This window comes from Schistocerca serialis, chromosome 2, assembly GCF_023864345.2.
Source record: "Schistocerca serialis cubense isolate TAMUIC-IGC-003099 chromosome 2, iqSchSeri2.2, whole genome shotgun sequence".
NCBI lineage: Eukaryota > Metazoa > Arthropoda > Insecta > Orthoptera > Acrididae > Schistocerca > Schistocerca serialis.
In genome coordinates, this window is record NC_064639.1 from 422794448 (window position 1) to 422810349 (window position 15902).

The following is a 15902-nucleotide window of genomic DNA, read 5'->3' on the forward strand; positions in this document are numbered from 1 at the left end:
AAATTTCCTGTGCTAACCAGAACCATATCTTTTTGCTTCACTTTCTATCTGCATGTTATGCTCCCACATATAAAACAATGTGAAGTATCCAATTCATCACTGTCTACCAATGGCTGTACCATACACAAAATATTACTTGGTAAGTTGGTATCCACACTTACTCAGAGTAGTCTCTCTGTGCCTTTTGGCAATCTGTCATGCAAACTGAGGCTTAATGATTCTGTATGCAATTATTTAGTTCTACCGTCATGACAGGAGAATCCTGTTTTAGCATCATTTGCAGTGATCTCCCCCAGCTGGAATAATATCCCACTGAGTTGGACAGTGTGCTGCCAAATATCAGTTTTTACATGATGCTTATTTAAGAAATCTGACCTCAGGATTGTGCAGTAACCCTCACCCATATGGGAAAACACTTCCATATTTTCCCAAAAATGCTTCACTTCAGTGCAAAAACTGAGCAACATTCAACCTAGTGATTGCATATAATTGCCCTGTACTCTGTATAACCTATAACATGGAAAATTCAGTCTCCTCATACCCACGAGGCCTAAACTCGTCACTGACACCTGAGACCCTGTGTCCAATAAAGACTTATGTTTCATCCCACTTATTAGACCAAATAAGGAACACTCTGCCTCTGAATGTCTCTTTATTGCTCTGAATTTTAATGGGAACACTAGTGCTTTTGGAGTCCTTATTAGTATCTGACAACCCTCTGTCTTGTCCTCTTCCACCCTGTTTCCTATTCCTACAGTTCCATGGGCCATGTCCAACCCCTCCTCAACCACACCATTGTTGCTGGTGACACAGCTGTATCTTTTACATCCATAGAAAAAACACTACACTTGTCCTGCACTCTCTTTGCTATATCTGCTTCCTCTAACTGTCTAGCTACCCTGATGACGGCTGCCAAATCCTTTGGGTTTTCCATCCGTACCCACATCAACATATCCTCAAAAAACATCTAGTGCCCTGTGTTCAGCTTCCTGCTCTATAACTTTGTTTGCATCATCACTTCTGGTTAACTCATAAGATTGCACATTTAGTTTCCTAACCCTGTCCAGAAATGACTCCAGCAATTCATTCCATTCATACTGTATTGAGCTGCTCTCAGATGCTGTTCTGCTTGCAATAGCTCTGAGTAAGCCTGTTCTGAAGTTGCTCAAATGTATATGCTTTATTCAACCCCTCATGGTACATTAGATACATTTTCACTTCATTTGCCAAGTGTAACTTGATCATCTGTAACTGTACTTCATCTCTCCAGCTGCCAATACATGTGGCAGCCTCCTCATTTTCTATGAATGCTGGCACATTCTTTCTTGCCTTGCCTGAAAAATGTGTAATAAGATAGCAGCTGTAGAATCCAGTAACGTTGTGACTACACTGGATGTAGCTTTTGTTTTCTCTACTTCCTCTATCTTTTGTTGCATACATTTGTTATCTAACATCAAAGTATCTATCGGCATCGATGATTTCAGCCGTAAATAGAAATATTGAAAAAGGTAAGAAGATTTTTCTGTTTAGCAAAAGTGACAAAAAGCAGATTACAGTGTACCTGACGGCTCAACACAAAAGTTTTGTCTCAAGTACAGATAGTGTTGAGGATCTGTGGACAAAGTTCAAAACCATCGTACAATATGCGTTAGAAGAGTATGTGCCAAGCAAGATCATAAGAGATGGAAAAGAGCCACCGTGGTACAACAACCGAGTTAGAAAACTGCTGCAGAAGCAAAGGGAACTTCACAGCAAACATAAACATAGCCAAAGCCTTGCAGACAAATAAAAATTACGCGAAGCGAAATGTAGTATGAGGAGGGCTATGTGAGAGGCGTTCAATGAATTCGAAAGTAAAGTTCTATGTACTGACTTGGCAGAAAATCCTAAGAAATTTTGGTCTTATGTCAAAGCGGTAGGTGGATCAAAACAAAACGTCCAGACACTCTGTGACCAAAATGGTACTGAAACAGAGGATGACAGACTAAAGGCCGAAATACTAAATGTCTTTATCCAAAGCTGTTTCACAGAGGAAGACTGCACTGTAGTTCCTTCTTTAGATTGTCGCACAGATGACAAAATGGTAGATATTGAAATAGACAACAGAGGGATAGAGAAACAATTAAAATCGCTCAAAAGAGGAAAGGCCGCTGGACCTGATAGGATACCAGTTCGATTTTACACAGAGTATGCGAAGGAACTTGCCCCCCTTCTTGCAGCGGTGTACCGTAGGTCTCTAGAAGAGGGTAGCATTCCAAAGGATTGGAAAAGGGCACAGGTCATCCCCGTTTTCAAGAAGGGACGTCGAACAGATGTGCAGAACTATAGACCTATATCTCTAACGTCGATCAGTTGTAGAATTTTGGAACACCTATTATGTTCGAGTATAATGACTTTTCTGGAGACTAGAAATCTACTCTGTAGGAATCAGCATGGGTTTCGAAAAAGACGATCGTGTGAAACCCAGCTCACGCTATTCGTCCACGAGACTCAGAGGGCCATAGACACGGGTTCACAGGTAGATGCCATGTTTCTTGACTTCCGCAAGGCGTTCGATACAGTTCCCCACAGTCGTTTAATGAACAAAGTAAGAGCATATGGACTATCAGACCAATTGTGTGATTGGATTGAGGAGTTGCTAGATAACAGAACGCAGCATGTCATTCTCAATGGAGAGAAGTCTTCCGAAGTAAGAGTGATTTCAGGTGTACCGCAGGGGAGTGTCATAGGACCGTTGCTATTCACAATATACATAAATGACCTGGTGGATGACATCGGAAGTTCACTGAGGCTTTTTGCAGATGATGCTGTGGTGTATCGAGAGGTTGTAACAATGGAAAATTGTACTGAAATGCAGGAGGATCTGCAGCGAATTGACGCATGGTGCAGGGAATGGCAATTGAATCTCAATGTAGACAAGTGTAATGTGCTGCGAATACATAGAAAGATAGATCCCTTATCATTTAGCTACAAAATAGCAGGTCAGCAACTGGAAGCAGTTAATTCCACAAATTATCTGGGAGTACTCATTAGGAGTGATTTAAAATGGAATGATCATATATAGTTGATCGTCGGTAAAGCAGATGCCAGACTGAGATTCATTGGAAGAATCCTAAGGAAATGCAATCCGAAAACAAAGGTAGTAGGTTACAGTACACTTGTTCGCCCACTGCTTGAATACTGCTCAGCAGTGTGGGATCCGTACGAGATAGGGTTGATAGAAGAGAGAGAGAAGATCCAACGGGGAGCAGGGTATGCATGTGAGCCTGTTTGTTAGTATCCCTCCAACAGCAGCATTCTCACCTCAGAACTCATAGCAGGCTGGAGTGGCAGGGCATCACCACTGGACAGCAATGACTTAATTTGCTTTGGTTTTCTTGATTGGTCAACTCCTCCAAAGCCCTAGCAGAATTGTAAGATTTCTCAACTTTGCCTTTCCGAGGTGCTGGCTGACATCTGCTCTGTCAGTGATCTGGATGAGTGCTCTTGCATTCTGTATACCAGTTCTTGTGTAGTGGTGTCTGGACTTTATGCTGATGACTACTTCCCTCTCTATGATACTGTTCTGCTGATTGTTACAGGGCAGTTCATTGTCTTGGCAGAGTCATGGTGACACAAAAGCAAGAAACTTCAGTTGTGTTTTGTAATTTGTTCTCACTCTCAACCTTGTCCTAGTCATTCCTCTCGTCATGGATGGTAAAAATACATGATGTGTACTTGTAAATGAAAGCCTAATAAAGAAACTTTATTCCATATAAGAATTGTTTTGATTTAAATGACAGTAATTACAATGAAACATGTCTCATGAAACAGTTTTTCATTCTTTTCAGGGATACTTTTACCATATAGCTGCAATGTATCAGGTTCTTGGTACACTTTTGAAGCTAAATTCAAGATTTCTATATTCCAAAAAATTTATTAGTAAATTAAGTGCAGCAGATATTTCTTCAGAGGTCTTGCATGCTTTTGAGAAAGACCTACCAGTTGTTGCATTGGAATCAACCATAATCACTCATGGCATGCCATACCCAAAAAATATGGAAACTGCTTTGGAACTTGAGGATATAGTGAGGAACCAGGTAATTACTTAGTTTGCTAGGCAACAGTGCTGTTTAGTGGTATGAGAATGTTTTTGATGATACTATTGTGTATCTGCCAATGTTTGTGCTTTACATTTGTTCCATATGATTTTAATTATATCTTCTGTTGTGTTTGAGGTTGTGCAGAATACTGTCTGCAACTTTTATTTTCTTTATGGATTGTGAAACTGCACTGAGAACTTTGATATACTGCATATAAAGATTTGTAGGATACAAGATCAACCAACACATAAAATCCAGTCATAATATTCAGGTATTAGTTTATTTGTTTTGTTAAAAAATGTATGATTGGGTGAGGTAGACGTTTATGGAATGATTGTGGTACAGTTTACATCACAGATGAAATTTTTCAGTTCTCATGAATTAAATCACATTGTTAGCTTGCAAAGAGACTGCATAAAATTAATTTCTACTGCATACTTTATATTTTTTATCTTCTGGTCAACATTTTTTATCTTAAGGTTAAAATGTATCCGTCTTTTGCGGCTACCAAGAATAGATACTTAACTTCCTGGCAGATTAAAACTGTGTGCCGGACCGAGACTTGAACTCAGGACCTTTGCCTTTCACGGGCAACTGCTCTACCAACTGAGCTACCCAAGCACGACTCACGACCCGTCCTCACAGCTTTAATTCCACCAGTACCTCGTCTCCTTCCTTTCAAACTTTGCAGAAGCTCTCCTGCAAAGGCAAAGGTCCCGAGTTCAAGTCTCAGTCCGGCACACAGTTTTAATCCACCAGGAAGTTTCATATCAGCGCACACTCCGCTGCAGAGTGAAAATTTCATTCTGGAAATAGATACTTATCTTACTGTTTCTTGATAATCGTATGAGTAGTATGGATGTATACCTCTTTGCTCCAGTTATCTCCACCTGTAAGGAAGTCTTAGTCTCTCTGTAATGCCAGGATCAATTTGTTTTGGTTAATCAAATCTGCTAGATGATGCAGCTGAAACTAAAATGTGCTTAATGACTTTTTATTTGCACTACAAAGATGACGTAAAAAATGTTACAATTATCATTCCCAAATTACAATTATCATTCCCAAAATCAGTCTCATGTAGCAAAATGGCAAAGTTGCAAAATTCAGTTCTTTTATTTAATTTATGATTAGTTTTGTGTTACCTAAAACCATTTTCAGATCATCAAGGCAGAAGGTTGAAATTACAACTTTTACCTATGAAGTGTTTTTAAAAAGGGTTTTATAGGTATATATTCTGTTAGTTTGCTTCTGGTTAAGTGTTTTACAAATAGGAAAAAATTCAAAAGATGGTAATGTTCTTTTCAATGTCATACTATTAGGTTTCATTCCACACTAATTATGGTTCACAATGAACAATGTTATGTATAGCTGTACCACATGACTTTTGTCTGTATGCAACACAAGTGCCAGTGCAGTTGTTTACTGTCCATTGCTTTTAAATGTCGTGCTGTTTTCGGAAAAAAAGTGCTTTTAAGTTTGTTGCTCTTTTTTGAAAGTTTTAAAGAGTTGAAATCTGGTAACTGATTTGTACTTTTTTTAAAATTATTTTTTGTTTGAAGATTGGAAATGCAATAAAGGAATTCCCTGCATCCTGATATATCACCCCTACTTGAGGTTTCCTTGAGGCAGTGTAGGAAGTAGACTATCAGTTGTATGTTTGTCCTGCCAATGTTCATAGAAAAACTTGGCTTTGATATGTACATTCTTAACATGGTTTGCATGCTATTACAGAATATACTATTTTGTTTGTTTGTTTGTTTATTGGATAAACTGTAATTTTAACTTTTGGTCTCACAAGATGAATTGAAAATGGGTTCAGGTAACCCAGAACAATTAATCAAATAAATAAAAAACACTTAATCCTGCAATTTAGCTGTTTTCTACATCAGACTGGTTTACAAAAATTGTTGTCCCATTATTAACTCAGCGTTGCCAGAAATCCATGATTTAGAAATGTTTATAACATTTTTAAATACAAGTTTGATTTTGATAATGACATAAAATCTGGATCTTTACACGTATCTAAAACATAATTGCAATCACATTTCTGTGTACAAATTTTTTATACATGTTGTCAAATAGAAACTACATTTCATCATAATTTTACTATATTTTGTTATTATTTAGATACCAGGTACCTCAGTATCATTAATGAAACCAACTAATGCAATTGCAGTGTGTACTTACTAAGTTATGAAAGTTTGCATGTACATTCAGAGTTAGTATTGGTTACTACAATATGGCATACATCACACTCTTCATTATATGACATCCTGTTCTGTTACTTGGCAAGCTTCACTTGGAATGTGACTATTATATTTTAGCAGTGTCTCTTGTTGGCCAATCTGGGGTCTGGGTCTGGGTCTGTTGTTGAACACATACAGTGCTTGTAAGATGATGGATTATTCTGGCCAGCGTGGTACACGGGAGAGCAATTGATTAATGGCAGCGGAAGTAATATTTCATTACTAAGATAGTCTTGAGCACAAGAGTAAGAAAACAGTCCAGGTTTAGTCACTGAGATAATGCTAACAACAAATACCTACACAAACATACTGTTGTATACCTCCACGTGAACTAATCATGCTGTTTATAAGCTTTTCCTACGTAACAGTATCTTTATGCCAAAGCATGTAAAACATTAACTTTATAATGGAAGGAGTAAGGTTGAGGGGTTAAGAGAATAAAGGAGACAGGGACATGGGGGGGGGGGGGAGATGGGAGGGGGGAGAATAGGGGGAGGATGCAATGGAGGGATGGAGGAAAGAAGGAAAGACTGGCTGAGGGTTGAGAAGGAGAGACAGCAGTGGAACAGGACTGGAGTTTTGCACTGGTGAGCTCATTTGGGCAGGCATGGGCAGCTGCATATGTCACACAGTGTAGAGGAGGAGCAGATTGGGAGGGAGAGCTAGAACAGAGGAAGAGATAGACTGTGGAGAGGAGAGTGAGTTTAGAATTAGTTAAGTGGGAGTGCATGGGGACAGGGATGAAGGTGAGTGTGGGACAAGGGCTAGCAGACATCAGAACAAGGAGGACTGTGGCGTGTTGTGTCACTGCATGGTCAGCTCTGCTCTTGGCCGCACTTTGGTTGTAGTCATTCATTTGGGTGGTAGTCATGCTCACGTAAAAGACTGTGAAAAAGTTATAGCACAGCTGGTATGTGACTCGACTGTGAAGGGTATTGGTGTGGGGGAGTAAAGACCAACCATTCAATCACCGAGTTGCTCACTATTTAGTTCATATGGAGAAAATAGCTCTGGACATGCCACAGTTAGACCAAAAACTATTTATTGTACAGGAACTTGTTCTTTAGCACAAATGAATACAAGCACATAGTCTTCCTTCTACAGTGCTTAAATCACAGATATCCATCTTATCTCCTAACAATAACACCATCTAATTTTGACTGCTAGTCTTGACAATTGCTCACCAGCTACAAACATGAAATTATTTATACACCCTTAGTCTTTCTTCTTATCTGCCTGGCACTCAGACAACTTTTATGCTGCTGTAAATATATCATTTCACATGCCACACAGCCTTAACAATCACTTGCCATGCTAGCCTCCAATCGACTACCACACAAGACAAAGATTCCTATAAAACAAAAATACCTTACATTCCCAATTAAATCCTTTTTCAAATATAGCAAATAGATTTTAAAAAAAGCTATGTAGCTAGCACAATATACTAATGCACCTTACAATCATTCCTTATTATGATGAGGTCATATACAACACATTGATCACATAATACTTTGAAAAACATTACACACACACACACACACACACACATGCATGAACCAAATAGATCCACCCTGTGTGTGAAATTCATTGCTCTCAATGTAAACATAGCAATATTTTCATAAACAAAAGATATAATGAGATAAACTATTAAGCAAGATAATTTGATACAAGACATTAGTCTACAAATAATTCAGCTGTGCAACATCCCAACTCTATGTATTGATAGTAACCATTACTACATCTTCTTCACAACTATAGTAGCATGCTCCATTATGTGTGTGTGTGTGTGTGTGTGTGTGTGTGTGTGTGTGTGTGAGAGAGAGAGAGAGAGAGAGAGAGAGAGAGAGAGAGAGAGAGAGAGAGAGTGATGATGATGATGATGATAGAAAGGAGAGGGTGAAACCAAGTGATGGCACATAGCCTACTCCTCGTAAATAGCACCAAGGCAGCTATCAAGCTTAAGTCCCCATCTGATGGATGGATCGCTATCAACACTGTCACATGCTCCGACTTCATGAGACTCTGTGGAGAGGTTTGGTATTTAAATCAGGATACTGGCGCAAAATCTGGTGGTCAAGAACTTCACACCACTACCTCTCCTTCTCTTAATAGCCAAGTATTGGCAGTGAAAATTTATTCCATGATCAGAATTCAAACCGGCTTACCTCTGGGTCAAGTGCCACTGCACCAGCGTGTGTTAGCGACATTGGCCGTGGAGGTGGGTTATAGTATACTGAGTGTCAACAATAAATTGATCTTCATCTTTATATTCTCTACATCTGGACTTCTACTTTTAATTGTCCACTGAAAGAGAAGAAAAAGGCAAATTAGTTAGAAATGAAGGAAATATACTTTTTGTCACACTAATATGTTGTTTACGTGGAATAATGTTCTAAATCCAGCCCTGTAATCATGTGTGATCAAAGCCTTCACAGGGCCACATACAACAAACATAGTTTTTAACATGTGAATTATGGCATTTGACATGTCCACACTTACATGATAACACCAGGTGATATGTGAAATACAATCAACACAAACTAAAATGTAACAATTACCATTTTTTGATCAAGGAAAAGATCCCACAAAACCAATATACATTTCATCAAACGATTTTCTTCTGGTTTAGGTGCCACAAACTCCACTTTTGATTTCTGCAGAGGTCTGCCCTCAGCACAAATTTTTCAAACTGCAGTTCAGTTCTTAATATCTGTGTCTATACTGCACAATATAGCGTTCCCTGATTTTATTTTTAGTTTTAAAGACACATAAATGTTGCCACCCCTCCGCCCCCTCCTCCCTGCCTGCTCTGTGGCTCATGGAAATATATGAATGTATGTGGTACTAATTCTTGAAGGACCACAATTTCACTACAACGTGAAACATCATACTTAAAAGAATAGAGCTTCACTGCCTCAGCTTTTTTTTTTCAAGATTTATTTAATGACATAAATGTCAGTGTCATTATCTTGGTATTCTCTAATAGCTTTAAATAACTGTGGGGAATCAGGTAGTAGGTATCAAATGGATGGATCATGGGTGCTGCTCTTCTGCTCCCACTTCTTGTCGAAACATGCTACTAAGTGTGTCTATCGCAATGTTCTCATTTTCTTGAATGAAAGCTGGTATTCTAACTGCTGATCTTGCAATGTGTCCCATTTTGTGAAGTCTCCTCATCGCTTGATTATTGGTTTCTAGACAGAAATGCAAATATTCAAGATAATATTTAAATTTTTCTGGACTGAATAGCACTGCAAAAGCTTCAGCTTCATAAACCTTTTTCCAGTTCATTCAGGGCTTGTGATGTGTAAGCTATAGGGTTTCTTCTCTCCTCTCTTTCTTGCAGTAAAACTGCTTTGATTCCCAACGCTGATGCTGGAGAATAAATTGTTTATTAAAATCTGGCAATGTTTTCACTGGAGCAGTACATAACACTTGTTTCAAAGCTGTAAAAGCTGCATTCTGCGATTCACCCCACTCAAACTTCTGGCCTTTCTTACATAGTATCAATTAATGTTACCAGTTATGGGGTGAATCTTGGAATAAATTTCCTAAAGAAGTTAACCATCCCCATGAATTATACCTTTACTATTTTTGTGAGGCAATAAGTCCAGAATGGATTGTACCCTCTCCAGGTCTTCAGCAACCCCAAGAACTGCGTAGTAGGACATGCTAACTCCATTTGAAGATGGAGATTTGTGAAGATGGTTAAAAACTTTGCATAAATTTTGAATGTGTCCTTCTGAAGTCTTACTATGAATGACTAAATCATGTAAATAACAGTAGACGTAAGAAAAGTAATATCAGAAAATATTTGGTCCAACAACTGAGAGAGTATAGCTGCTCCAGTTGATAAGCCAAATATTCCAATCACTGGAACAGGCTGTAAGGGGCTTAGATTTCTCTGCTAGCAGTATTTGATTGTAAACTTGGTTAAGATCTAGGGTAGTAAAAGCTATAGTTCACTGAACCATCCAAGACTCGAATGTAAATCAGGCAAGGAGGCTGATTGTCCTATAATCCTTTTAGTTAAATACTTGTAATAAACCACAGATCTGCTCTCACAGTTAGGCTTGGGCACTTTTCACCATTATCTCCTGACTGGTTTGAGGTGGCCTGCCAAGAATTCCTCTCCTGTGCCAACCTTTTCATCTCAGAGTAGCCCAAGCAACCTATGTTCTCCATTGCTTCACTGGATGTATCCCAGCATCTGTCTTTCTCTACAATTTTTGTCCTCAATAACCCCTCTAATACCAAGGAAGTTATGCCCTGATCTCTTAACAGATGCCCTGCCATCCTGTCCCTTCTTCTTGTCTGTGTTTTCCATATTTTCCTTCCCTCACCGATTCTGTGGAGAATCTCCTCATTCCTTACCTTATCAGTTCACCTAACTTTCAACATTCTTCTGTAGCACCACATCTCAAATGTTTTGAGTCTCTTCTGTTCTGGTTTTCCCACATTCCATGTTTCACTACTATACAATGCTGTGCTCCAAGTGTACATCCTCAGAATTTTCTTCCTCAAACTAAGGCCAATGTTTGCTAATAGTTGGCTTCTCTTGGCCAGATATGCCATTTTTGTCATTGCTAGTCTGCTTTGGATGTCCATCTTATTCTACCAATGAGGTTATTCCTAGCTCAATGTTTAATACATCGGGAAACTCCTGCCAGGTGGCATTAATTTTCTCTTTAACCAGTCCATCAAAATAACCAAAGAGATCAATGATGATTGTGTGGACTACTTACCTGGGACAAGAGGTTCTTACATTGGTTGTCAGTAGCTTTGATGTACTCTTCCTTATACTGACAACTGGAATCTTAGTCTCTGGCTTAAATTTGAATTGAAAATTATTACCAGCCCAATCCAAAATGAGCCTTACTTCAGTGGAAAAAAAGAGAACTGATTCTAATATACTGTGTGCCTGCTATTATTCTAATTTTAATTTCTTTAGTACATGGGCCCAACCTCATCTTTACAAGAACCTCTCCTATAACCACCATATTCTTATTTTTGGCAGCTGTATAATATTCCAGTTACTTTTACAATGGTGGCCATGTGCAATGTGTTTCGTGCTTTTCAGACCATTACTCATCCGAGGTGGTCACTGCACTTCCAGAATCCAATAAGGCACATAATAGCTCATCATTTATCGGACAATATACAAATGGTAGTCTGCCTTGATCTCGACATGTAACATCCTTCATCTAAAATGACCTTCCTTCCTGCAACCCCAGCAATGTTAGGTATGGTCCTGTTCCTTATTGAGCTCAAGACATTAACATAACATCATGTGTTTGCAATCTTGAAGCATGTGGCTGACCTGTTCAAATGCAAAACATCTAATTAGGTTCTGATAGCAGCCTTCTCCATTCTTTCCTTATCTATTATTCATATATATTATCCCCTGTATGTGCTGCTTGAAGTTATTTAATTCTTTAAACATCTTTATTATAAAAAGGATAGTTAGTTACTCACCATGTAGCAGAGATATTGAGTTGCAGATAGATGCAATGAAAAAACTGTCAAACAAGTAAGCTTTCAGCCAAAAAGGCCTTCTTTTTAATTATACAACATACACCCACACACACACTCATGCAAACTCAGCTCGCACACACATGACCACTGTCTCTGGCTGCCAAGTCCAGTCTCCAGTCCAGTCTGTCTCTGGCTATCAAGGCCAGTCTCCAATCCAGTCTGGCCTCTGGTGATGTGAGTGTGAGCTGTATTGGCATGAGTGTGTGTGTGTTATGCTGTCTAGTTTGGAAGAAGGTCTGTTTGGCTGAAAGCTTACTTGCCTGACAGTCATTTTGTTTTGCCTATCTGCAACTCAACATCTCCGCTATAAGGTGAGCAGGAATATATACTTTTCATAATATTATCATTATTCAATACTGATTTTTCAGTTGTTTAAATGTCTCTGGTATTTTACAGGAAACTGCCCTCTACCTATCTTTTGGTCATAACCCATCAAGTATGTGCTGTATTGCCTCTGTATCTGTATATAGCAGGAAAATTGCAACATTGCCCATGCACTCTTTTGTATTCTGTTGACATAACTAGCAACTATTTCCTCCCAGTTCTGCTCATGACAATACCAAGAGTATACTAATCCCTGGAGTGCTCTGAGTATTGCCATATTCATACAAATCATGTATCACAACTCAATCTCATGCTCTTATCCAAGAGCTTCTAAGACCCAATCTGATATGGTCCCTCAGGTTTTAATCACCCAAATCCATAACAGGTCATGTTCCACCTGTCCTGTCATGTGTGTTTGGCCTTGTAGGTCATTTAATATGTACATACACAAATCAAAAAAAGTTTTGCATCATCCTGGTTCCCACAACTCTTGAAGATAGATGTTGGCTGCGGATGTTTTATCATAGATACAGTCCCATTGACTGTTCAGAGATGTCACTAAACTTGCCCAAAAATGTAAACAACCATGCATGAGCAGTGCCTATTAGATAGAGGGGGTTGAACCATGCCTAGACGGTCAATACCACGGTTCAATCACATCCGCATTGTTACTTTGTGCCAGGAAGGGCTCTCAACAAGGGAAGTGTCCAGACGTCTCAGAGTGTTCGGACATAGAGGAGATATAGAGAGATAGGAACTGTCAGTGACACACCTTCTCAGGCTGCCCAAGGGCTGCTACTGCAGTGGATGACCCCTACCTATGGATTATGGCTCGGAGGAACCCTGACAGCAATGCCACCTTGTTGAATAATGCTTTTTGTGCAGCTACAGGACATCATGTTATAGTTCAAACTGTGCACAAAAGGCTGCATGACACACAACTTCACTCCTGACATCCATGATGAGGTCCATCTTTGCAACCACGACACCATGCACTGCAGTACAGATGGGCTGAATGACGAATGGACCACTCAGGATTGGCATCGCGTTCTCTTCACTGATGAGTGTCGATGTGCCTTCAACCAGACAATCATCGCAGATGAGTTTGGAGGCAACCCGATCAGGCTGAAGGCCTTAGGCACACTGTCCTGTGAGTGTAGCAAGGGTGAAGTTCCCTGATGTTTTGGGGTGGCATTATTTGGGGACGATGTGTGCCACTGGTGGTCATGGAAGGCACCGTAATGGCTGTACGATATGCGAATGCCATCCTCTGACTGATAGTGCAACCATATTGGCAGCATGTTGGCGAGACATTCATCTTCATGGATGACAATTCATGCCCCCATCATGCACATCATGTGAATGACTTCCTTCAGGATAACTACATCCCTTAACTTGAGTGGCCAGCATGTTCTCCAGACATGAACCCTATCGAACATGCCTGGGATAGACTGAATAGGGCTGTTTATGGACCACGTGACCCACCAACCACTCTGAGGGGCCTATGCCAAATCACCATTTAGAAGTGGGACAATTTGGACCAACAGTGCCATGATGAACTTGTGGATAGTATACCATGACAAATACAGACATGCACCAATGCGAGAGGACATGCTACTGGGTATTAGAGGTACCGGTGTGTACAGCAATCTGGACTACCACCTCTGAAGGTCTCACTGTATGGTGGTACATCATGCAATGTGTGGTTTTCATGAGCAATAAAAAGGGCGGAAATGATGTTTATGTTATCTCTATCCCAATTTTCTGTACAGGTTCTGGAACTCTCGGAACTGAGGGGATGCATAACTTTTTTTTGATGTGTGTATTTACCACCTCTGCCATGAAATCACATGACATGGTCTAATTTTTTCACAGTTATGCTTGCTAGGGGTTAAATAATTTGTTGAACAAGTTCTTGTGTCTAAATTCAAATTGCCAAATGCCTCCATTCTGGTACTATTACTTGCTTCCATGTTTGGGCTGGCAACCTCTATTAAACACATTTATTAATTTAAAACAAGGTTCAATTTCAGAGAATGAATATTTAAATAATTTTATGCTACAGCAAATAACAATAGACAATTTACTCCAAAAACTTTGAGTTGTTGCGTTCACTTCTTTGGCTTGAAAGTTAATCCATAGGTTACAGGAAGCCATAGACATGTTCTCTTTGCTGACCAGTCACACATTATACACAATACGGCCCCTGCTCATCTGAAAAATAAGCTACATTAGACTTTGGTCAAGATATAAGCTTGTAGTTCACATCCTTACTATCCTATCAGGCATATAACAGTGGTGCATGAAACTTGAGGATGAAAATAACTTTTGCATGATATGTAACTGCCAAGTAACAGTCTGATGAAACTTAGACAGTACATAGAAAGAACTGCTACAGTGTAGTATAGAAGGTAAATGAAAGAAATATGCAATGAGATGAATGGAAATAACTTCTTTATTCAAGAGATTCTAATTAAACTGAAGTCACCACGATTTAAGATGGTCCCATGAACATTAAAAAGGTGGGATATGGTTATTAATAGGGCATGTGATCAACACGGATGGCAATAAATTCTCTGCAACCTTCTCCCATGCTCACCACAAGGCTGGTTAGGAGTTCTTGGAGCTCCTTTAGTAGGTTGTTCCATTCCCCCACCAGCACAGATGATAACTGCTGGGCGGTCATTGATGCATGTGTATGTGATGAAATGCATCTTGGGAACACATCCCACACATGCTCGGTGGGATTCAAACTGGGTGGTGGGCAGACCAGTCTTTCCTGAATATACTTTTATTCCAAGAGCTCCTCTGTCTGCACTGTGCGATGTGGTTAGACGTGTGGGAGAGGAGTGTAGTGTCACAGTAACACTGACCAGAGAGTATACTGAGTTCAGAAATTTGCGGGTCAGTGAGCACATGAAACATTATTCCTTCCCACACTATAACACCAAAACCACCAAAATGATAATGTTCATAGGTGCAAGACATGTTCCCATCTCTTGCTGTACGGGGGTACGTAATAAACCCAGGAACATTGTAAAACATGATCATTTTGATGGTCCAGGTGTTACGATATAGGGAAGCACAATGTTGCGTGTGTTTATCGACCTCCAAACCTTTGAAGATGGTACACTCAAACATCAACATTATTGTGAAATTGTATTCCTTCTCTGTGTACATGTTTTCAGGAGTGTACTCAGCCCTGAATTCATTTTTATGGATGACAGTCTGTGATCATATGGAATTGCAGAGGGGAACGAGCTCCTAAAATATAGAATGCTCAGCAAATGTATTGGCCTGCCAAACCTTCAGTTATTGGCTCATTCCCTGGTTTGGTCATTTGGAGAAAATAACTCTTCACATGTCACAGTTAGGCCAAAAACAACTTATTGTACAGAAAATTGTTCATTACCACAATTGAGTGCAAGCACATACTCGTTCTTCTGCTTTGCTTATCTCATAGTCTTCCATCTAAACTTCTAACAATAACACCATTTGATTTTGACCACTAGTTTTGACAATCAGTCGCCAATGACAAACATGAAATTATTTATATGCTCTTATTCTTTCTTATCTTCTTATTTGCTTGGCACTCAGTCTACTTTTATGCTTCTTATAAATATATCAATTCACTTGGCACACAGCCTTAACAACTATTCACCATGCTAGCCTCTGCTTGACTACCACACAATCCAAAGACCCCTATAAAGCAGAG

The 15902-nt window shown here is 39.5% G+C and overlaps 1 protein-coding gene across 1 annotated transcript in view; it reads left to right on the top strand.

The window, feature by feature from the left end:
* LOC126455588 (pseudouridine-5'-phosphate glycosidase-like) overlaps window positions 1–15902 on the top strand; it is a 135764-nt gene that overhangs the window by 43813 nt on the left and 76049 nt on the right. Inside the window, exon 2 of the mRNA XM_050091346.1 lies at window positions 3831–4079. Within this exon, the coding sequence (XP_049947303.1) occupies window positions 3855–4079 (225 nt within the window). The 5' untranslated portion in view covers window positions 3831–3854. The remainder of the gene's footprint in view (window positions 1–3830; window positions 4080–15902) is intronic.